The 23,892-nt window shown below is 44.2% G+C and overlaps 1 protein-coding gene across 2 annotated transcripts in view; it reads left to right on the top strand.

Moving 5' to 3' along the window:
* The window catches only part of ARHGAP36 (Rho GTPase activating protein 36), a 30,668-nt gene that overhangs the window by 4,435 nt on the left and 2,341 nt on the right, over nucleotides 1–23,892 (top strand). Inside the window, exons 2-11 of one of the 2 annotated variants that reach the window (XM_045852264.1) lie at nucleotides 18,315–18,473; nucleotides 19,673–19,738; nucleotides 20,254–20,498; nucleotides 20,699–20,891; nucleotides 21,108–21,163; nucleotides 21,367–21,517; nucleotides 21,978–22,126; nucleotides 22,296–22,472; nucleotides 22,708–22,805; nucleotides 22,941–23,047. In XM_045852264.1, the coding sequence (XP_045708220.1) occupies nucleotides 18,315–18,473; nucleotides 19,673–19,738; nucleotides 20,254–20,498; nucleotides 20,699–20,891; nucleotides 21,108–21,163; nucleotides 21,367–21,517; nucleotides 21,978–22,126; nucleotides 22,296–22,472; nucleotides 22,708–22,805; nucleotides 22,941–23,047 (1,401 nt within the window). Of the gene's footprint in view, nucleotides 1–18,220; nucleotides 18,474–19,672; nucleotides 19,739–20,253; nucleotides 20,499–20,698; nucleotides 20,892–21,107; nucleotides 21,164–21,366; nucleotides 21,518–21,977; nucleotides 22,127–22,295; nucleotides 22,473–22,707; nucleotides 22,806–22,940; nucleotides 23,048–23,892 lie in introns of those variants that run through there. The other variant, XM_045852263.1, reaches the window with a different exon arrangement.

Genomic DNA, 23,892 nt, shown 5'->3' with positions numbered 1-23,892 from the left:
ATGTTCCCTTGCCCAGAGTCCAAGTCTGGTTTTTAGGACTATTTGATTACTTATAGATTCCTTTCTATGAAAAGGTACACATTTTGCCCTGGCTGGTGTAGCTCAGTGGATTGAGTGTGGGCTGCGAACCAAAGTGTTGCAGGTTCGATTCCCAGTCAGGGTATATGCCTGGGTTGCAGGACACAGCCCCCAGCAACCACACATTGATGTTTCTCCCTCCCTCTCCCTCTCTCTCTCTCTCTCTCTCTCTCTCTCTCTCTCTCTCTCTCTCTCTCTCTCCCTCTCTCCCTCCTTTCCCTCTCTAAAAATAAATAAATAAAATCTTTAAAAAAAAAGAAAAGGTACACATTTCAACTGGAAAATGCAATGCAAATACCACCTGTGTCCTCATCACTGGAGCTCTGAGTCACTAGGAAATGATTTCTGTTTCCTTTTGGCAGTATCATTTGTTCTCACATGTATCAGCAGAAGTAGGTAGATGGCATGTTTGATGAGCCTTGGCAGCTACTGTCACATCTCAGATACACTTCCCAAAATCCAGGCAGCTTCCTGGGGATGGGAACCCAATACCTAGCAACTGGCAGGTCCCTGTGTTCAGGGAAGCTTATTAAATAACTTATCCAGAATCCCTGCTCCAACTATTATCTGTATGGTATGGAAGACCCTTAATTTTTACCCCTCCTACTTCAAAGTGGAGGCTACAGGACCTCCTCAGAAGCAGTTATGGGTAGGAGCTGGAGAAGTTTTTCTAAATTCCTAAATCCTCAGAGGGACTCACTAATAGATTAACTTGCGTGGTGGAGTCTAGTGTCAGTGAAGGGTAGTATGCAGTATGAATAAGAGAGGTGAAGGAGGAGGAAGAGTTAAGGCATCTTCCATACACTGGAAACACCCAAAGCTTGGCCACTCAAAGTTTTTTCTGCCCTGTAACTCAATAATACTCTAGCTTATAACCTATTTATTCCTAGTTAGAATTATATTCAATCCCTACCCTCCACTTATTAAAGTTGACTCCCCACCCCCACACCCTGCCACGGTTTCTTCATAAATGCTGTTTTAGCTTGTAGTGACTTGTTTTTGTCTCTAGAGGGAGGCAACAGCATCAGAGAGGAAAGGCACAGACTGGGGTCTTCTCTCACTTTACCATTTTTTTGTAAACAGTGGGTTTTATCTTACTTTAACTGCAAACAGATGAATAACAAACCAATTAGAGCTGTATTTTAGGTGCTGCAAAGTATATCTCAGAGAAACATTTTTTCTTCTCACTGTCCCATCTACCCCCCCCCCCCCACAACTTGGTGGCTGCTAAAAAAAGGGTGGCCTTAGGGATACCTCTTAATTTCTAGGGCCAAGGTGAGAAAAAACAAACAAGAATCATGGGGCAGTTCAGCCAGGAAATATTCATGCCATCAGTCTCTTGAACACAACAGTACATATTTAGGAGATAGGGTTTGGGCTAGATCTGCAGTGAGGGTTGGGAGTTGGGGTGGGGGGTTGTCTAGTAGGTAGTTTGAAACTTTCCTATCTGGAGTATTACATTTGAAACCTATGTCTCATTAACACTGCTAGGAGAAACTGCTGAGTGAGAATTAGACTTACGGTCCAATTCTTCCGGGGCTGCATTAGGCTGATCAAAACATCATCCTAAAAGAAGAGGGGCTATTTCAAGAGTGTCAGACAAACCAGTAATGAGGAAAATTGGCAACTCAGTCAGTCAGCTTCAGTCCCTGAACACCCTGATTGAGACAATCTTGGTTATATGAGAGGGGATGGGGTGGGGGTTTGGAGAGTAAATTGAGGGAGGGAATTAACCTTTTCTTGAGCATTTGCTATATATATATTAGTTATTAGGCTGCTGCTTCCCATATTTTACCTCTTTCAGTCATCTAAGCATTTCGAAGGCAGGTGTTAGCATCTCCATTTCACAGATGAAAACTGAAATTCAGAGAGATGAAGTAACCTTCCCAAGATCACCCAGCAAGTAAGTGACAGAGCTGGAATAAAAACTCAAAGCTGCCTCACTCCAAAGATCCTCTGCCCCCATAGAAGAGAGCTTTAAAGTGTTTTACTCTCATGGAGAAACCAAGATCTCTCTGAATAAAATTCACATTTTGGTGCCCTGCTCCTTATAGGTTCTTGTTTTTAGAGTGAAAACAAGAAAATCTGTTTACATTTGGCAGTAATGTGGGTTATTAAAACATTTTTCCACCCTTACAATTCCCCATATAATCCTCATGTTATGGACTGTAAAGAGAGACAGACTTATGGTGACAATTTTAAGCTCCAAGGAAAAGTGTGTGTGTGTGTGTGTGTGTGTGTCTATCCCATGTTGTTGACAGTATTGACAGGGGTCCTGGTAGCATCTCCTATTCCACCACTTACATGGATTTTGTGGTGGGCAAGGGTGGTAAGAATAGCCATCCATCATACTAATTTAGGGTCTCTGGTCTAGGGCTTCATCTTTGGAGCCAGAGCTTTTGGCTTCTAAAAGTTGAAGTTTATCCCCAATTTCACAGGTAGGAGCATTACTGAGCCAGAGTGAACCAGAGTCTTCATGAACGCAGGTGGGACTTGCACAACGGGATTTAGATTGGTGGTCCAGTGGTGTGGGGATGAGGGGAGTGGGAGGCAGAGAGAGAACCTTCAAAGAGGGAGAGGAGGCCTCACGTGACTGTGAGAGAATGGAAATTAAGTTAGTATATACAGAGGAGAGTGAGAAGGTGTCAGACTGGCTCTGCACCAGCAGAGAAGCCAAGTGCCTGAGACCAGATGCTGGGACACACCGAAGTTTGCATGAATTCTTTGTGGGGTCTTACCAAGGGGCTTAAGTTTGTACCTTGCACAGCTTAGGCTGGCCTCTCTAGTGTTTTTTTTTGTTTGTTTGTTTTTTTTGTTTTTGTTTTTTTTGTTTTTGTTTTTGTTTTTTTCAAAAGGAGACTTACTGGCTACATAGTAGTTGAAGCAATGTTTTTCCTGCCTATCCAGGATGAGGTGCTGACCTAGGCCCAGCTAGAGAGAAAGCTTTATGGATGTTGTAGCTGCTTCTCTTCTGCATACTAGGCTCATTTGTGCCAGATGAAAGGGCGCAATAATAACAGTAGCAATTTAAATTGTGCCTCTCACCCCCGCCCCGAAAAGTGGAGATGTGACTCACCACCATTGAATTGTCCCTCTTTATCCACCCCCTGACCTCCTCACAGGAGTCTAGGCTGGTTCCCTGGAGGCTAAGCTGGAAGCCAGTGCTTCCAGAGGCCCTTTATCTGTGACTGAGCCCCAACTTTTCCCTACTAAATGTGCTCCCCAAAATGCAACATATTGTTTTAATTTGGATTTCTTAGATTAGGCTGCTTAGAAGGCATTAAAGCAGCATGAGCCCCATTAGGCAAGCACAGTGCTCCCCTCAATCATGAATAATACAAAATGGGGCCCATTCAGGAATATTTTCTAAGGGGTCTCTGCTTGTTTTTCTATGTGCAGTTCGATGTGAGGGTGACTGATCTGCTCAAAATTTACCAGTTTCTGGAAGTAATGCTATTTTAAAAATATCTGGGGGAGCCATGAAATAATTCCCTTACTCAATCCTGACCCCCTCATCCCTGTCCCCCTTCATACCCAATTCTCTTGACCCTATGGCTAGAAAATGCTCATTCTCTGCTCTTTCTTTCAGCACCAGCCTAAGAAGAGCTCCCAGAACTGGAGCTGGTGAGGTGCTTATGAGCCTAGGGTAATTACAAATTTTGAGGTGTCAACAAAGCAGGTAATTAAGTGGAAAAAGTATCAGCTGTCTGAGAGACAAAGAAAGTGATTATATTGCACACTGTTGGTGCTGTCAGTAAACTTAAAGGAAATATTTGTTGGGAAATGATATTGTTTGGTAAAGATGTCAATGCTTAGCAAGGGGACCATTGGTGAGGCTGCTTGGTGCAGAAGAAAGGCTTAGAGAGCATGGCAGACCTGGGTTCAAATACCAACTCTGCCTCCTACTAGCTCTGTGACTTTGAGGAAGTTACTTAACTACTCTGAGCTTCATGTTTGATGTGTAAAATAGGAATAATAATAGCTCTGTCTACCTCATAGGACCATTGTGAAGACTCAAGGAGATAATGCATTTAAGAGCACTTAGCACAATGTCTAGTACACAGTAAGTGCTTAATCAATGGTAACATTATTCTTATGATCACTATTATTTTTCTTAATATACACCAGGCATTCTCTACAGCTCAGAGTTTAAAAAGAGAGACAAATAATTGCAGCTATGCATGATTATATCATGAGAAGTATGAAGAGTGTAACTATGGTGGGCCTCAATTGGGAGGGAGGGGTACAGAAAAGCAGAGAAAGTTTTGTGACTCTTGATTTAGGTTAGGAGGGTGGAGGGCGGTAGAGAAGAATTCCAGGCAACAGATCTGCCCACACAAAACCAAGGAGGTGTGAAACAGCCAGGCCCTGAACAAATAGTTGGGCTCTTCCGGGCACAAACTGGGATCCCCTGGGGTGGGAGGAAGTGACAAGATTCTTTCCAGTTTACTCCCACCAGCCCCTGCACCACGCCCTAGGCGCCCTACCTGGCCAATCACGTGCAGCGCCCTCCTCTTCTTTCCTCCAAGCAGCCAGGTAAGCACCCACCTTGCCCCAGCCAGTGGGCAGCGCACAGCGATGGGGGGGGGTCGAGGGCAGACTTAGACGGGGTAGATCAGGTCAGCAGGTGCAGAGGTAACTCTGCTCTGGTCCTGGTGCAACACCCCCACCCCAGTTTAAAAACAATAATAACAAAAAAAAAACAAACAAGCACACAGTCACCTGGGTTCTTTAGATAACCCTGGTGCTCTCACACACCACACCTAGTACAATCACACTGCAACGTTCACCCTATAAGACACACGTTTTCCAGCTCTCCAACCTAGCACATACACTGGCCACATGCATCCCCACCACACACATGAACACATCATACCCAAAGACACATACATACTGCACCATATAAAAACATTTTACACACAAACACACATACTACACACAACAGCAAACACCACCCATAGACCCACATTGACAGAGCACATACATCTAAGGGTAAGTACATATACATACATACCACAGTACAACCACCAACCCTTGCAGAAACATACATTGAACACACCCACATTCAGACCGCACCCACATAGTGACACTATAATAAAACGGATAGAAACACAATCTACAAGCATGCAAACACAAGCACCACACTAGCACATGCTTCATGTCCAAGCATAAACCAAATACACTCCACATCAAGTACTCGGAGTAAAACATGCATGGAACACACCCCCCACACACCGAATACACACACAGAAGTACCACACTCGCGCGCGCGCACACAGACACGGGAACAGGCACACACACACAGCCCGCCCCCTTCTTCCCTCCGGGCGGAAGAGGGGGCCAGGAGGGGACGAGGAGGGGAGGAGGGGATGGAAGGAGGGGGGATGGGCGGGAGAGGAGGTGTGGGCAGAGACGCTCTTTTTTTTCCCTTTTGACCTGGTGTGTGTCTGTTCCCCATTCCCAAGCAAAGGGAGTGAGTGAGTTGGGTCCAGTCAGGTTCCATCCGAACCCAGGAAAACTGGAAGGTACCGGGAATCCACCGGTGGGCGACGGGCATGAAAGCTGGCCGAGGACCCTGATTCAGCATCACCTCGACCCCGCCAGAAGCTCCTCCTCTCTGCACCCTCCCCAGATCCCTTGATTTCTTTACTGCGTTGACCTCTGACCACCCGCCCCCCCCACCTCCCCACCCCCCGCCCGCGGGAGGTTGCTGTTCTTCCCCCTACCGGAGAGAGGGCAACTATTAAGGGTGGAGGACTTATTGGTTTCAGCAAATGAGGAGTTTAGATCTGCAGGCATGGTTTTTATGAAAACTGTTCAAATCTAGCTTGAAGACTTCTCTTAATGGAGAGCTCTGTATTTTGCAAAGCAGCTAATTTTCTACATAAAAGCCAATGGCTATGAGAAATCACTGACACCATGCTGGACACATAGTAGGACGTTATAAATGTTCCTCCCTTCCGCTTTTGTCACCAAATCTGTCAGGGTTATCTGCAGCCCAGAACAAGCCAGAGACAGCTTTTAAGTCGTTGGTGAACTTTTTTTATACTAAGCACACAAGCCGTCAGGAGAACATAGGTCTTGGCTAGGGAGCCACTTGCAGTAGGGGGCGGTAGAGTTGCCAAAGGTGCTTTGCACTTCTGACCAGGTAATCCCCTCAGGAAACACTGAGGTCTCCTCCCACTGCAGCCAGCTACAGGGTCACTCCAGAATTCTCCGAGGCCAGATAATCATCTGGCTCCTGTCCTCCGCTTGCCTCTGCTTGCCTCCTTTTTGTTGAGATGGATAGCAGGTGAAGGAGAGGTGGAGCAAGAGAGCCCCAGCCTGCTGCAGTGCCTTACCATGTAAAGGCCACAGGCTTTGAAGGCATTAGAGGTTCGAATCCCAGCTCTGCCACTTCATAGCTGACTAGCTTGTCAAGTCACTGGCTTACGTCGCTGGGAGCTTGTGAAGTTTAAAAGAGGAAATATGTAAAGTGCTTCTCAGTTAAGACTCAAAAGATTTATATTCCCTTTTCCTCTCCTTTGCCCTTATCAAAGATAAAGATAAAGATTTGGGTTTGGAGAAGGGGGATCAGAAGTTAAGAGGGTGATATGGGCATCAAATGATGCCCCCCCCCCCACACCACCAGAAAGGCAGCTCATGGCCAGGAGTTCACGTAGCATTCAATATCTTGTCGTGTTTAAGGGAAATGCCTACATTGGTGATTTTAGTGATGCCAGTCACTAGCCACCAGAAATTCCAGGTCACAACCTGGTCCTTGGGGCTGCAGTGAGGCCATTCTCCCTATCACCTGCACCCTTCTCAGAGACTTCCTAGTTCTCTTCCCCTGCATTTTTCTTTTCCTTTCCAAGTCGTCCACACTATTTTTGTAATATTTTTAGTGAACTCGGTTTGGCTGTCAAGTATATCTCCTCTTACTTTATGTCTCCCCAGTGCCTAATACAGTGCCCTGACACAGCACAGGCTGTGCACATACATCAAAGCAATGCCCTGGGTGAAATCCCTTGGAAACACTGAGGCCTGAGGGCACATAAGGAGTTATAATAGAGAATCTATAGAGAGGACTCCAACAGTGATCCCCTTGGCACTGTGGGAATGGAGGGCAGTAGCTTTTGGATAGAGGGCTATTCCATTGCTTCTCAAAGCCCTCAGGTTCTAAGCCTGCCTGGGAGGGCGTTGTCTCACTGCAGCTGAGGCTTCCGCAGTCAATTAAGAAGAAAGCCTCTTTCCTGGAGGGCAGAGACCCTGGCCAGCTAGAGGGTGAGTCACTGTTTCAGAGTTGAACAGCAAAGATGGTGCTAAACTGGCGATGAATCAGTCCAAGATGGTGTGGGGAGATTACCTGAGTGATAATGAGAAAAGGGATGAGGCAGAAGCCTGAACCCTTGACGTCTGGACTAAGTGATAGAGGGTCTATATACATATGCATAGAGTCAGCCTCCTGACACACCTCACCACTTCCACCCGCACCAAGTCCAGAAGGATATCCCTGGAAGCCTTCTTGGCAGAGGAAGTAGGGTGGAAAGCACCATTCCTGGCTTGGGGGATATTTGGAGGACCTAGGTTCCAATCCTGACTCTGCTACTTGATGTGGTGGCTTTGGGCAAGCCCTTTTCCTTCCTATGCCCAACACTAAAGGAAAGTTAAGGGGGCAAGGGACTCTGTGGCAGGCCTTGTGCTAAGTATTTTACCAATGCTATTTCACACACTCTTCCCAACAGTGCAATGGGGTGAGCAAGTATCCCCTTATTTTGTAGTTGGGAAAACTGAGGCTGGGTGATATTCAGTCATCAGCCTTCTCTCTAATATATTATGCAGCAGTCTTTTTGTGTTTGTGTTACTAAAGCAATCACTGTAACCCAAGCCAACAACCTGCCAGTCCTCTGCCTATTGGCTCCCTATGCAATCAGGTTCAAATCATGTCTCCCATCTGCCCCCAAAGCCAACCCATGTTGCTTTCCTGGCAAGGCAGCTGGCTACCTGGTTGGGTTTCTGTTTTTATCTTCCATAGCGTCCACCCACCCCCAACTCAGATCTTTCCCTGATATATCAGTCTAAGATCACACATTAGAAAACAAGCATCACCAGAAAGATGCACCCCAATATCAATGATTTATCACAAGAGTGGGAGAACTAGCTGTAGGATGTTGCAGTGAGGAAGGGGGGCAGGGCTGCCAGAGTCAGAAGGAGGGGTTTCAGAAAAACCCATCAAGGGGCAGAAGAATGCCAGGGACAAATTGAACTGCTCTCAAATTGCCACTCCCTTCCTTCCCCTCCTTTCATAATTTGGTGCTCTAAAATGTATAAAGGGGCAGCACCCAGCCCATTTTTAGCAGGAAGAGAGGGAGAGATCCTCTTCTTCAGTGGAAGGGAAAATCACTGTGACCATTCAAATTACATTCCTGTGTTGGGTAGGCTTTATCTAATTACTGGGGGCGTAGGAAAAGTGGGGAGGGGAAGCAGGCATCTTCCTGGTAGTGATGTTGGTGAGGTGGTATTTAAAAACGCTACTAATGCTGCTGCCAAAGCCAGAAGCTCTCTCTCCCTTTGCCAGGGGGTAAGAGAGACTTGTTATTGGGTTTTTGGATCTCACTTCAAATCCAGGTCCCTAAAAGCTCCATTTCTGATCCTTTGGGGAGTAAGTCCATGTTTTCTGGGCTACCCCAGTACCAATGTATGCCTGGAGTCAGCATCTGCCTTCTAACATTTCCCCTTCCCTTTCTTCCCTCACTTCTTTGCCTAGGTTCTGCTACCCTCTCTTTCCCTCTGCCAGGCTCATGCATAATCTTTGACATTCTTGACTCCCCTCCCCTCTCTTCTCCTCTTTTTCTCTATTCCTGTTCCTCTGTGTCAACAGAACTCCCCCCTTTCTACTTTTTTTTTTTTTTTTTTTTTTTTTTACCTAGGAGAGGAGCAAATTCAATTGGGAGTGGGTATAATTGTGTATTTGAAAAATTTCCTCACTTGGGATCTTGCATTTAAAACCCCATTTGCCCTTGTTAGGTTGGATGAGAATATTTAGTGCTTACAAATTTTTTTTTATTTGGCTGAATAGTGATCTGTACATATGATTGTTAGGCTGCAGCTTAGAGGGCATTTTTGGAAAAGGTATTGGTAAGAAGATTTGGGCAAGTGAGGATGGCCTTCTCACTTCTCCAGGTGTCAAGAAGATAGGAAAAAGCTATGAAGATTATAGTTGTGTGTGTGTATGTATGTGTGTGGTGGGGGGGGGGGGAAGTTACTGAGACCATTCTCATCCAGATGTGTAGAGGACTTTGTGAAGTTAGCTTCTCTTTGCTCTTTCTGCGCATTAAAGTTTGAACAAACTGATCCTTTTTCTCTGTCATTTTGTAAGAGCATGGATCCTGGATAAGATGGGAAACAAGGATCATGAAGTGGGGCAAGGAGGGAAGGAGTTTTTCCTTGTGCAGTCTTTGTGTGAAAAGGGCCAACAAAGGATATTGCCTTCACTCAAATGCCACACGAGTCAGGGCAGAAGGGAAGTAAAGGAGGGTGGAAAAAAGTGTCCTGAACTGGGATCCAGGAGTAATGGGCCTTCCTCTTGGCTTTGCCACTAATTAACACTGTGTCCTGTAAGTTTCTTAGCCATCTGAACCTCCATGTCTGCCTTTCCTTCACCTGTACTGTGAGATTGTGTACAATGGCCAGGGGAGAGGAAAGTCAGAGCACTAAGAGGAACAGACCCTTGGGCTGAATCTTGAAGGAGGGATCAACTTTAAATAAAGCGAAAGAATATTGTGGGGTACAATGAGAAGCAGTGGGAGTAACCAAGGGAATTTAACAAACAGGTATGCGTAAGTCACTGAGCTGGCTGCCGTGTGGAAAATTGCTATGAATCAGCTCCTGTCCTTCCGCAGAAACCTTTACAGGGAGTTGGAGAATATAAACAACAGAGCTAAGAACTAGCAGCACTTGCAGCTAGTCCTAGGACAGGCTGTGGCTACACTGCAGGACTGAATAGCAGGTCGCACCACCATTTATTCCCTGGCTGGACCAGGAGAGTCACCAAGAGGTAGTACAGGGGCAGTGTTCTACATATCTGAGTGCAGCCCATTGAGGGGCTAGAGTGGGAAGTTAGGGCACTCCACGTGGACGTGAGGCTGGTGCAGGGGTTGGGGAAAGAGGAAGCCTGAGAGTGCTGAACAAGTTGCCCAGGTTTTCACATACACAAAAGATTTGATTTTTTGAATTCTCTGTGGGGGTAGGCACAAAGAGTGGTCTTTGCGAGCCATGCAGCTTTGTTTAACTTTACAGGTTCTGCTCTTTCTCAAGGCAATTAGGGGCAGGACTCCTGTGGTTGAGCCCAACCTGCAGGCCATGCTCTGCAGCACAGGGGCAGCCAAGGGGCCCAAGACTACCCTTTTAGATCGAGGGCACAAAGTAAGCTGCCAGTGGGTTCCAGCCCCTCTCTCCCTCCCTCTCCCCTTCCTGCTGCCACCTTCACTGTCACTAAGCTCAGGGTCCAGGGCAAATTGCTAGGTTGGGCTGGGGCTCTAGTAAAGAGTGGAAGGGAGACCTGCTTATGATCCCCTACTCTGGAGCCCTTTAGGCCTTCGGTGGTGAGGGGTGTGCGAAAGGGCACCTCTTTCCAGCTGTAGAAAGAGGCAGCATGGCTCTGTGTCCTATAGTTGGCTAAGTCCTGTAGAAGAATCAAGGACCCTGCAGATGTAAACATTGTGTGTCTCTACCTTGTTCTTAGACAAGCAGGATAATAATAAATTACCCTGATTGTGTTTAGGGCTTGGAGATGGTCACTGACATGCCTAAGGCCACTCAGCTACTTAGTAACTAAACAGGCCTCCTGACTGCTGGTCAAGGGCTTTTTTTCTCTGCATCATAGCCAAGACAGTAGTCTAATTTTGAATAGGGATAGATAGATAGTTAGACAGACAAGAATTAATGTTTTTCTTAAAAGAGGTTTTAGTTTTATTTATTTTTAGAGAGAGGGAAAGGTAGACAGAGAGGGAGAGAAACATCATTGTGTGGTTGCCTCTTGAGCACCTCGTACTAGAGACCTGTCCTGCAACCCAGTCATGTGCCCTGGCTGGGAATCGAACTGGCAACTCTTTGGTTCACAGGTCAACACTCAATCCACTCAGCCACTCCAGCCAGGGCTAATGTTTTTAGAAATAGTGGTATTTTAATGTAGTTTTAAAACACCATTCTATCATGAAAACTACAGGGAAACCATCTCCCACAGCCCCAATTCCCTCTGACAGCCAGTCAGACAAGATTTTGGAAAAAAAACCTGGCCAAAAATTGGATGGTTGTTGGGGAAACACACAATTCATAGAAAAAGGGAAGTAGGTGGGGGTGGAGAACAAAGATGAAGGAGGAGTAGCTCTCAGCACAGTTTCTAAGAACAACTTTATTATGAAGGTTTTCTTGATAGGCATCTGTCCTTATGTTTGTAGGGTAGTGTCCCCACTTGTCCTTTCTCTCTCATGCCCACTCTCTAGAAACCCTAGTTGTGATCTGGAGGAGCAAATGCTTGATGACCTTCCCTTTAATCTAGGGTCTCATTTCCCTTTGTTTCCCTGTTGTTGTGAATACATTAGAGAGATTTATTCTCTCTCTCTTTCTCCCTCTATCTCTCTCAATGCATATATGAGAAAACATGAGTATGTATGTATGCACAGATGTCTGTGAGAAGGAGTATCTGAAAGGGAGTGTACCTTAAAGAGGGGAGTTTACAGAGCCAGAGGAGTTGAGAAGATGGAAAAAAATGAATCAGAGTTTACTGAGAGCATACTGAAAACCTACAACTGAGTAAGGGTCTGCTCAGAGCAGGCAGATCTGAGGAAATTGTCAATTCTTAATATTTCTAAAAAGAACAAAAGAGAGGAAATAAATTTAAATTATTTCAGGGAAGGATGATATTATACCCATGGGCCTTTCTTAAGAGTCTTTCAGACTGTTGATATTTATATGACCTCCAACTAGGTTGTACAATCCCAAGGACAGGAACTGGAGCTTTCTATTCCAGATGGCTTCCCCCTTTGCTCCAGTATTCTCGATGTGGATGGCTTGCACACTGTGCTGAGGAAGCCAAAGGTACGGACTAAATCTCTTTTGTGGACTGGTTTACTTTTTTTCTACATTTCATGGCCTAGACTAAGTCCCCCAGCCCCACACTTTCTTGCCTTGCATATCTGTTTATGGAAGACCCAGTAAAGGAAGAGTTCAGCTATCCTGCTAATAGGAGACAGATGAGTACCTTCAAAGGATGGTGCAAAGGCATTCTTCAATGGAGGTATTATCTGACTCTTTCTAGATATTAGCACTTTTGCTCATTTTTCCTTTGAAATTTGACTCTTAGGTATTTTGGAGGGCAATGTCTCACCTTGGTACAGCACTGTACCATTTGGAGGATTCTTTCATTCCACCCTGTCTTTTATTTAGCCTTTACTACAGCCATACCTAATAGGTATCATGATTCTTATTTTGTAAGGTGATGGAACTGAGACTCAGAAAAGTGAGATAGTTTTCACCAAGTCACTTGGTTGGTGAATGTGTGAACTTACATGAGCTGCAACTGGGATTTGAACCCAAGGTTTAATCCATACCTTAGGACCTTCACATACCTTAGGACCTTTAGGATGTCATGCTGTCAACTTGGGGGAAGGCTGGAGTGAGAGATGTTATGGGAAGAATATATAGGACTTTTGGTGTCTTTCTCCTCTATTCAGTCTTCTCCTGTATCTTTCATAAAAGTCTTTTTCAAAGCCATATATCTCTGTATCTTTATATATGTCTGTAGGTCTATCTCCCTATCTATCTAACATCATCATCATCACGTACCTTGTTTATCTACTTTATCATTCTGTTTAATCTATCAATCATCTAACTTCATTTCCATTTTCCAAGAATAGTGTGTATAAACAAGACCTCAAAAATCCAGCCACCTCCTTAGGAAAGAAAGTAGTCTTGACTTGGACTGTCCCAGTTCTAGAAAGCAGATGTCCATGATGCATACCAAGAAATACCATGGTTTGGTGGGAAGGGCAAGGTCAGAACAAGTATAGGTAAGGACATCTGGTTCCCAAATCATATTTCTCCATGGCATTTTTGTGCAACTTAGGGTAAGTCACAGCTTCTCCAGAACCCTAGTTTGTTGTTATCTGTAAAGTTGGGAAACATATCACCCAACCTACCTCCTTCTCAGCAGTTGTTGTGAGAATAAAGTGGCATGATTCATTAATTCATGAATTATGAATAGCTATTTTAGTTGACTTTTATAATCTGTTAAAACCCTCAGAGTTTAAAATCCTATGATTCTCCCAACAAACAATTATTGAACACCTACTGTGTGCTAAGGTCTGAAAATAATGGCCATGTGGAAAGTTTTTAAGAAAAGGAAAAGCACAAGGCAAATGGGGCATTTAAAAATAGTTTACCTCTTATTAATGGAACATCTTACTTTTTACTTTTTCTGCCACAACATAATAGAAGCAGCAGCCAAAGGGGAAAAAAAATTAAGCAGTGACACAGCCTGTGATGCCAGTACTATTATGCACTCTGACACATACGGCAGAAAATAGTGTGAGAATATCTATATCTTGTGGTAGTTGATGTTATGTTACTTTGTTTCCAGGGTTGTCCAACCTGTGGTCCATGTGGCACATGCAGCCCAGGATGGCTATGAATGCAGCCTAACACAAAATTGTAAATTTACTTTAAATATCATGAGATTTTTTTTGTGTGATTATGTGTTGCAATGTATTTATTTAATGTGTGGCCAAAGACAACTCTTCTCCTTCCAGTGTGGCCCAGAGATGCCAAAAAGTTGGCACCCCTGGTATACAATCCCTTGGGATGTTTATAGCACAAAGATTGACTTTCATTATCCTGAGCTTGATTTGTTTCTTTAGTCAATAAAATTTAAAAAGGGCATCCCATGTTCTATAGAATGATGACTGTAATTATTTTATAAAGAGATTGTAATTTGTGGTGGCTGTCTGCCTTTGGATATGACATCCCTGGATTATGGAATCAGACTTTGATTATGTGTCCATTCTTTTGACTTAAATAATTTATCTATGCAATATTTTTCAGTTTGTAAGATAAAAGGTGGATGGGACAGAGGAAAGAGCCCTAGGATTGAGGAGAACTAGATTCTTGTCTAGACTCTGCTTTTAAACTGCTGCGTGGCCTTGGGCAAACCCCTATTCCTGTCTGAGCTTCAGTTTTCTGAACTGTAGAATGGAAGCTTTGGTCTAGGTGATGGCCCTGATGCCATTAGAGATTGAAGAAGGAAGATTTTCTATTCCCAACAAACTCTCAAGATCTCTTTACCTGTTTTAATTTAATTCAAATTTAGCAGACATAGAACAGAGTAAGTCCTTAGATGCATTTATAGAAACTCTAATTTTATGTGATTACTTTTGAAACCTGATATTTTCCTGTAAAGTCAGGCCCTCTGCAAAATACTTTCAATATCAATGTGTTTATTAAAAACTGATGCTAAATAGCATACATTTAGCATCATTCATTATTATTCATTTGATTCTCACACAACTGATGCAATGGGTACTGCATCATTTCCCTATATTATAGAGGAAGCTACTGAGGCTCAGAGATCTCAACTATCTTAAAATCACACAGCTAGGAAATCAATAAAGCTTGGCTTTGAACTCAGTTCTATTTAGCTCCAACTCAGTGGCCACTACAGATATTTGACTAAGGATATTGTTTATGCAAAAGAGGGCTTGCTGTCACCTTTCATCTTGAGTATATTTTTGATGTCATGGTCACTTCAGGCCAATGCCATGTTACAGGGGGAAGGAGAAGACACTTTGGAGGAAGAAAGGTCCCTTCACACCCTGTTTCCTACAAGGAACCTTCTTTTGTGTTCAGCTTGGAAAGTCAGACTTGAGGGCAAATGTTCGGATCTCAAGAATCTGTTATATGCCTTTTTCATAGTGTTGAAGTCTGGTTACTGGTTCCCCCTCCCAACTCTACCCATCTGCTTTTTTTTCTGGGCATATTGGCCTTCCTAACTTTGTTTCTGTAGTGTATTCTTTTGGTGCCTTGAGAGGGTTGAAGGTAAGCAAGACAGTGTCAATTTTGCTGGCAGAACAGCAGCATATGATTGCTGTTAAGTTTAGCCCTGTATCTTTGAGCAGGAGGCAATGACAAACGATTTATTCTAAGGCCTTTGATTTCTTTGGGAATTGTAAGCATTTAGGCTGACTCATCTCTCAAAGGCTTTTTTTTTCCCTCTCTCTTTTTCCTGGTGTTGTTTTGAGGTTGTTCTTACCTTATTTGGGTTGGGGGAGAGGGATTGATTTTCATCTTGATTTCTGGGAGAAAGAACCAGCTATACTCTTTGGATAATCAGATGTGGTAAGCCTCAGCAAGAAGAAATAGCTACAGCTCCAAAACAGGTACAACAATGTCTGAATTGGGACAAGGGGAGGGGGAGCTACGTTAGAAAAATGAAGCCAGAGCTAGGTTGTGTGTGTCAGGATGATACCTCCCAGCTAACAGGTATTGGACCTGCAATTGTGAATGGGGGATTGCTAGAGGCTTACTCTGGGACTAAGGTTAGGTTATGTGCATGTACCTTTGGTTGAAATGGTCATTTTGTGGATGCAGTTTGTTGGTTGGGCTTCGGCATTCATCTCGGGCTGATTGAAGAACCTTTAAAAAAACATGGTAACAGTTTTCCTCTTAACTCAGTTCAAAATGTATAGAAAGACTTCTCATCCTTTCTCATACTTCACTTTACTTATCTGGTCAGCATTTACTTCTGACATCTGTGACTTTAATCATTAAGGAAAGTGGGCAAAAGAGAATTTTGGAAACAAAAATAGGGTCAGATTTTTTTTTGGATAAAAGTCATTTATATAAATTATTGATTGATAAACTCCTACCTACCTTTTCCCTGGCAAAACAAGATTATCTGATCTTTGAAATTCAAGCCCTACCCCAATAATATATAGAATATTATCTTTAAAAAGAAGCTCAGAAAAGTGGCTTGTGACAACTTCCCTTCTTGTCAAAGGTTTAGTTTCCCATGTTCCAAATTATTTTCTCTGTCAGGAGCTAGCATACACACATGCACCCAAATCATAAACCTCAGAGCTATCTTAAATCCTTTCTTTTCCATTACAATAAAAAATTCCCATAAGTCCTGTCAATTCTACACATAAAATCCATCCCCTGCTCCAGCTCTAGTGACACTAATTTGTGTTAGTATCTCTTGCCCCTTGGCTGATCTACCTATTTCAGGCTCTGTACCCAAACCAGGCTTTTCACTACTCTATGTGATTTTTCCAAGCTGAAGCTCTGACTCTGTCACTCCCTATTTACAACCCTGCAGTAGTCCCCTATTACCTTCAGGAGAAAGTCTAGCTCTTTAACATAGCTAACAGGGACATTCATGATCTCACCTCTGCCTATCCAGAATTATCTCTTTCCATCTCCTTTATACAGCTTTAAGAATATAACAACCTCTCACCATTCTTGTCTCCTTCCCTTTGCACAAGCTGTTCTCTCTTTCTGGACACTCCCCCCTCCCTATCTCCAGGCAGACTTAGATGTTTCCTCCTTTCTGCTCTCACAGTACTTTGTTTATATCTTGGCTGACTGACTTATCACAAGGTTTTATAAATTGTTGCTAACCTGTGTATCTTTTTCAATGCACAGTTAAATCCTTTGTGAAAGGACTAGTATTATCTTGCTCATATTTGAATCTTTAGTGCCTGGTACAAAGTGGGCATTTAATGCCGGTTTCTTTTTTATGGGTAAATGAAATAACAAAGGAACAATATAAGTGAGGGTGTGCACAAAAGGATGCTGTTTGGGGTCCAGGGAGATCCCCACTGGGGGATCCTGAGCATCCTGGGAGTGGGCACCATGGAGAAGGGACAGGCTAGCCAGTACACCAAGACAAACTTCACTCTGATCACCATTCTTGTGTAAGGAATCTCATTAGAAATGTTCTGGAAATGATGCTTGTTTGTTTCGGTAAAAATAGATTTTTTCATAAAAATAATCAAGTCGCATAATTTGTGGTAAATAGAAGGCAAAAGGCAAACAAAATCTTATCATTTAATACAGATACTATTAGTATTTGAGTGCATTTCTGTCAGTCTTATTTTCATGCATATTTTTCTTCATATAGTTGTAATCATAATTAATACAATTCTATATTTAGTATTTGTGGTTTGAGAGCTGTTTGTAAACATCATTTTTGGTGATTACGGGGGGGGTGGGGGGAAGGAAATGGGAACAGGTAGAAGAAGGTAAAGGGGGGATAAATGGAGATGAAAGGAGACTTAATTTGGGGTGTTGAACACACAATACAGTATATAGATGATGTATTATAAAACTGTATACCTGAAACCTACATGATTTTATTAACCAATATCACCCCAATATTCAATAAAAAGGAAAAATAAACAAAAGCGTCCTTTTAATGATTGTATTAATTTCCATACTGTGATCATTCCATAATTTAGAGAATTAGTCTCATTGCTATGTAAACTTTTTTACCCTCAATTTTTGACTGTTATGGCTCATGTAAATATGTTTTTTTCCTGTCTATAGGAAGATTCTATTAAGATAGATTCCTAGAAGGGGAATTTTTGGGTCAAAGGCCAGGGGATGATTTTTGGCTTAAGACTCAGGTGTCCAGTTTGCTTTCTGGAATAATTGTACAAATTTACAGGGTTCCTAACATAGATGGATATGCCATTTTCACCCAACCAGGACAGCATCGAGTATTATCATTAAAAAATAAAAATAAACCTCATCAATGTTCTAATTAATGGAAAATATTACCTTATTCTTATTCTTTCAATGTGCATTTTAAAATTATAAGGTTGGCTTTATTTTCTTTTTTTTCGTCTTTTTCTTTTCTTTCTTTTTTTAAATCTTCTTTTCTTTTTGCCTAATTAGGTTTTCTTTTTCTGGACTCTTGGTTCAGGGATGATTTTTTTAAAGTTGGATCTTTTTTATTTTTAATAAGCAACCAGAGGCAGCTCTGCTTGAGGGTGAAGCCGCCTCCCAGTTTTCCCTCCTCCTCTACCAACCTCCCCCCCACCCCATAGTTCCCTACACCAGGTCCAGTGACAATTGGATGATGCAGCTTTGATAATCATCCGATTCCAGAATGGGTGGCTGCATTCCTTTTCTGAAGGCAGCAAGGACACGGTGCCCCAGAATCATGCCCCCTTTGCTGTTGTTGTCCGCCTTCATTTTTTTAGTGAACGTCCTGGGAGGAGCCCCAGGACACAACCCGGACCGCAGGATGAAAATGGTATCAATACACAGCCTCTCAGAGCTGGAGCGTCTGAAGCTGCAAGAGACTGCTTACCACGAACTCGTGGCCAGACATTTCCTCCCTGAATTTAAACCTGACCGAGGTGAGCAGTATTCCGGAGCGTGGGGTACCCGCTCTCTGGCGAGTGGACTCTCCGGGGTGGGATGGGGGTCAGTTGGAGGTCCGGAAGGGTAGCAGGGGCGCGAACCTGGTCTCAGACCTGGTCTGTTCTCCTGGCGCTCTGAAAACTGAAGAAGTGGGAGTTGAAGGGTGTTTGTTGAATTGCAGAAGAGGTAAAGATTAGTCGAGTTGGGTCAGAGACTTGCAGCTCGAGGCAGCAAGCCCAACAAGCAGATGTCAGGGACAGACAAGTTGACAGAGGACAGGTGAAGAGACATGTACCAGGTGCGGTTCGAAAAGGAGGCAGAGCTTAAAGGAGGCGCAGAAAGACACTCTGAGAGAGGACTGGGATAGACAGAGACAGTGTGGTTGAGAGACAGAGAGTAAGAGAGGCAGCGAGACAGTGAGAGAGACACGCCAATCCTAGCGTAGAGCAACGGTAGGAGGTCCACTGAGGTAGCAGCCCTGCTCTGCTGGCTGCAGGAGAGCCAGCGAGACCTAGCACTGGAGGGAGTTTGAGTTGCCAGGATTGTCACGGGTATGGGTTGAGATTCGCAGTTGAAGGGAGGCGAGAGGGGGTCACATGAGCTGAGAGGCGCTCCTGCAGTAATTTAAAAGTGCAAGGGCAGTAAGTTCGTCAGGCGGGCACAGTGGACACAGCCAGAAAGTAGCTGAGCAAAGGGAGAGGAGACCCCTCAGGCAGAGGCTGATGTGGGGGTCGGAGCTTGGGGACAGAGTGGGTTGCTGCTTCTCCCGCTGCAGCTAGTGGAGCAAACAGCATCCTGGGTGTGAGTGTGCCGGCAGTTACTTGGCGACTCCTAGTCGCGGAGGTGTCGCAAACAGAGCCCTTCCCTTTGCCTGTTGCATTGTCCCAATGCTCAAAGTCCTGGAATTTATGTTTTAAGCGTTTTGTTGAGCTACTACTGGTGTGTGGGCACACAAAGCCTAAGATTGTATAGTTTGGTTAAATTCTTGTAGTCTCATACGTGTTAAATAGGATTAGTCCCGTTGTTAAACAGGGAAACTGAGGTTGAGAGAAAGCAAAACACTTGGAGGCCTAATCAGAGCTGTTTACTGCTCCCCCACCCCCAATTCCTGCAGATCAATGCATTGAGATGTTTTAGTCACTTATCAAATCCTGCTTGTGTAAGTGTGCGTGTCTTTTCTTTTTACTTCCCATAGCTCTGCCTATTGACAGTCCAAACACCTTGGAGAAGTGGTTTCTTATCCTTAGAGGACATCAGAGGGGTGAGGAGCCCTTGTACTTTCCTTAGGAAATAAATGGGATGCTGCACCCCTCCTGTATTGTGTCCCTAGCCCCTTGAAAACAGAGCGGTGCCCACTTCCCCTGGGGGCACTCACTCCCCCTCCCAGAAGCCCTGTAGGGGATGATTGCAGGAAATGCTAACTGCAGGCGCTCTAGCACTCGGGGCGGTCCCATCAAATCTGCCTAAGCCTTCCTGCTTAGGATCCACCCCAGACTGATCTCTCAGAAGAAATTGCCCTAGGTGCTTCAAGGTAGTCACCCCGTGGCAAGACTTAAGGCAGGGAACTTGAACTCCCTTGGGATAGCTGAGTGAAGCGGGAGTCCTTCAGACAAACCACTGCAGGGTCTTTTTGACTCACTCCCCAGGGAGGGGCTGCGGATCTGGAGGGGTGGGGGTTGGCTGCGGGAGGTTGCTTAGAAGAGTGCTACAGCCCCTGCAGTTCCTCCTTATCTAAGCGCGGCAGAGCATTGACTTTTTTTATTCTTTTTCTCCCAGACTCCTCGGTCCAATCACTCAAGACGTTTGGCATTCGTCTGGAAGAGGTGCTGATGAATGAGCTTACCCGCGGCAAGCATCTTGAACTAAGAGCCACGATGCAGATTGAAGAATCTATGGGTCAGGCTGCCGGCCGTCGTCGGGGAAACGTAGTGCAAAGGATGTTTGGCCGCATCAGGCGCTTTTTCAATCGCAGACGGGATGAGCCCTCCTTGCCCCGAGAGTTCACTCGCCGTGGACGCAGAGTGAGTTAAACCCACCAGGGTTCAGGCAGGGGGCCTTCCTGAGGTATTCGGAGATGTGGGTCAGAACAGTAAAGGTCTGTGTCCTCAGAGGGATGGGGAGGTGAGCGGAACATGTTGGAGAAGAGTACTTTGCTTGCCACAAAAAGAATGTCTCTTGTTATGAATGTGATGCAATCCTCAGGAAGGTTTCTTCTCCACAGGGTGCAGTATCTGTGGATAGCCTGGCTGAACTGGAGGATGGGGCCCTGCTGCTTCAGACCCTGCAACTTTCCAGGATTTCCTTTCCAATTGGCCAAAGACTTCTGGGATCCAAAAGGAAAATGAGCCTCAATCCGATTGCTAAACAAATTCCCCAGGTTGTAGAGGCTTGCTGCAACTTCATTGAGAAACATGGTAAGGGGGCTGAAAATGATGGTGAAATCGAGGTAGAAGGCAATTACAGAGAAAGAATGATATTCTAGTAATGGGGAGAGAAAAGAGATTGCAGGATGAAAGGCTGAGAATGTTTCCCTGCTATCAGTTGGGGTCTGAATGCAGATGAGAGGGGAAAGGAAATGCCCTTGTAGAAAAGGACCAGAGATTCTGAGCATACCTGATCTTTTCTTTCAGGATTAAGCACAGTGGGGATTTTCACCCTGGAATACTCTGAGGAAAGGGTGCGTGAGGTAAGCTGGCTTTGTTTACACTTTTCTTTGAGAAAAAGCAAGTGGGTGGACTCTCCCCCATATTCCTGAGGGGAGTTTCCTGTAGCAGGCTCATGGTATTACCAGCTACCTCCACTGAAGCCTGAGATTTATTAAAGTAATGACTAGGAGGGAGCCTGTGGTGGGCAAGGCAGACATTCCATGTATTCTCTCCCTTTTTATAGCTCCGTGAAGAATTTGATCGAGGTCTGGATGTAGTGTTGGATGACACTCAGAATGTGCATGATGTTGCTGCACTCCTCAAGGAGTTTTTCCGTGACATGAAGGACTCTTTGCTGCCAGATGATCTGTACATGTCCTTCCTCCTGACAGCAAGTGAGTCTTCTGCTCTCCCTTCTTCCTTGCTGGGCAAAGAAAGGAAATAGTACAGGGAGTATCGGGGTTTAGGGACAGAACTCAGGCTGCAAGACCCCAAGGAATTAAGACAGAATAAACATCTAAAGATGAAAACATCTCTTCAGACTACTTTCCTTGTATCTCATAATATTTTATTATAAGTCTGCCATTTGGAAATTTCTCCAGAGCTTCTTGAGCTCTGTGTGTCCTTTCAGGATAAAAAAAGAACTTACTTTCTGCAGAAGGGGTTTGATTTTGATAAAGGCCTTTCTTGCTTTTAGGGCTTCTGGGCTCAAATGTTATGGACATGAGCAAAGAAAGGATGACTGGGGACTTTCTTCATAGCCTTCAGTAATTTTCAACAAGAATCACATTTCTTCTGGTATGGCGTTGTTGCCAAGGCTATCCTCCGAGCCGACCCTTGTTTTCCTTCCTCTAGCTCTGAAGCCACAGGATCAACTTTCTGCCCTGCAATTGCTGGTTTACCTGATGCCACCCTGCCACAGTGACACCCTGGAGCGTCTGCTGAAGGCCCTGCATAAAGTTACTGAGAACTGCGAAGACTCCATTGGCATTGATGGACAGCTGGTAAAAAGCTCTGGGAAAGGGTAGTGAAGGCTATGGCCAGGAACGTGTGTGAGAGTACATGAAAGAGACAGAGACAGAGGAAGAAGGAAATAAGAATAAAATACACTTTCATTTGTATTACTTTTATTACTACCTTAGAGTCAACCACTTTCTGCTCTCTTTCACCTAGGTTTCTGGCAACCGAATGACTTCCACCAATTTGGCTTTGGTGTTTGGATCTGCTCTCCTGAAGAAGGGGAAATTTGCCAAGAAAGAATCCAGGAAAACAAGACTGGGGATTGACCACTATGTTGCTTCTGTCAATGTGGTCCGTGCCATGATTGATAACTGGGATATCCTCTTCCAGGTAGGTGGAAGTTTTGGACACACTTATTTCACAGTTCACTCTCTTATTCATAAGGCAGGGAGAAGTTGTACATATATCCTTGAGGGTAGCCAAAGGTACTGCAAAGTCTCCTAATCTAGAAATTCTTCCCACATTAGCTGGTTGTAGTGCCTTCAGTCCTAGGTAACTGATAGAAATGAATAAAAAATTTAAAAAGTTATTTAATAAAGGCTAACATTGCTAATTTTACCTTCAGGTGCCTCCTCATATTCAGAGGCAGGTTGCTAAGCGTGTGTGGAAATCCAGCCCCGAAGCCCTTGATTTTATCCGACGCAGGAATTTGAGGAAGATCCAGTGAGTGTTTCCTTGGTTTGTTTATGCTTAGCCTGAAGCAAGATCTTTTATGGGGGATTTCAATCCTACACTATCTTTTGTTAATAAGTTTAAGTATACAAACTGATTTGCTTTTTCAAATTCATTGTCATTCAGGAGTGCACGTATAAAGATGGAAGAGGATGCTTTACTTTCTGATCCAGTGGAAAACTCTGCTGAAGCCCGGGCTGCTGTCCTTGGTCAAAGCAAGCCCTTTGATGAAGGTCAGTTCCCTGCTGGAGATCAGACCCTTGCTGAAGGTCAGGCCCTTGCTGAAGGTCAGTCCCTTGTTGAAGGTAAGGCCATTCCCGAAGGCCAGGTCCTTGCTGAAGATGAGCCCCTTGAGGAAGATGAGTCCTCTGAGGAAGATGTGACAGCTAATGATGAGCTAGTATTTGAATATCTCAATGAAGGCATAGTCTTTGGAGAGGTGCAAGGTCTTGAGATCCCAAATGACCTTGAGATTCAAGGCCCAATTCTTGAAGGCATACCAGAGCTTGATGAAGATGATAATGACAATGAGGATGATGATGATGATACAGTGAATTTTGATGATCTTCCTCCCCTTGAGGATATTTTAGATCCTGATGATGAAATTCCAGAACTGATTGAAATCCCAGACTTTGAAGAAATACCATATTTTGATATGGTACCAGGCCCTGAAGGAGCCCCAGATGTGCAAGTCCCCAACCCTGGAGAATTCCCAAACCACAACTTTGAAGAAGGACCAAATTTTGAAAACTACCAAAGTCTTGACCTTGCAGAAGTCCCCTATCTTGATGCAATCCTGGACCATATAGATGATTCAGATAATGATGAAAACCCAGATTCTGAAGAAGATCCCAATTTTGAAGAAGTTCCAGCTCTTGATGAAATCCCAAATAATGAAGCCTTAAATGCTGAAGACATTTTAGACCATGAAGAAGTACCAGAAATCAATGGTATTTCAGATTCTGATGAAGATCTTGATTTTGAAGAAGTCCCAGCTCTTAATGTGATACCAAGCCCTGAAGAAGTCCCTGGTGGTCATGAAATTCCAAATCATGAAGGATCCCCAGAGGTTAATGGA

The sequence above is a fragment of the Phyllostomus hastatus genome, unplaced genomic scaffold (assembly GCF_019186645.2).
Source record: "Phyllostomus hastatus isolate PE091 unplaced genomic scaffold, TTU_PhHast_1.1 phas_contig_90, whole genome shotgun sequence".
Taxonomy (NCBI): domain Eukaryota; kingdom Metazoa; phylum Chordata; class Mammalia; order Chiroptera; family Phyllostomidae; genus Phyllostomus; species Phyllostomus hastatus.
Note: the sequence above shows the minus strand (reverse complement) of the source record. Positions and strands in the feature narration are given on the sequence as shown.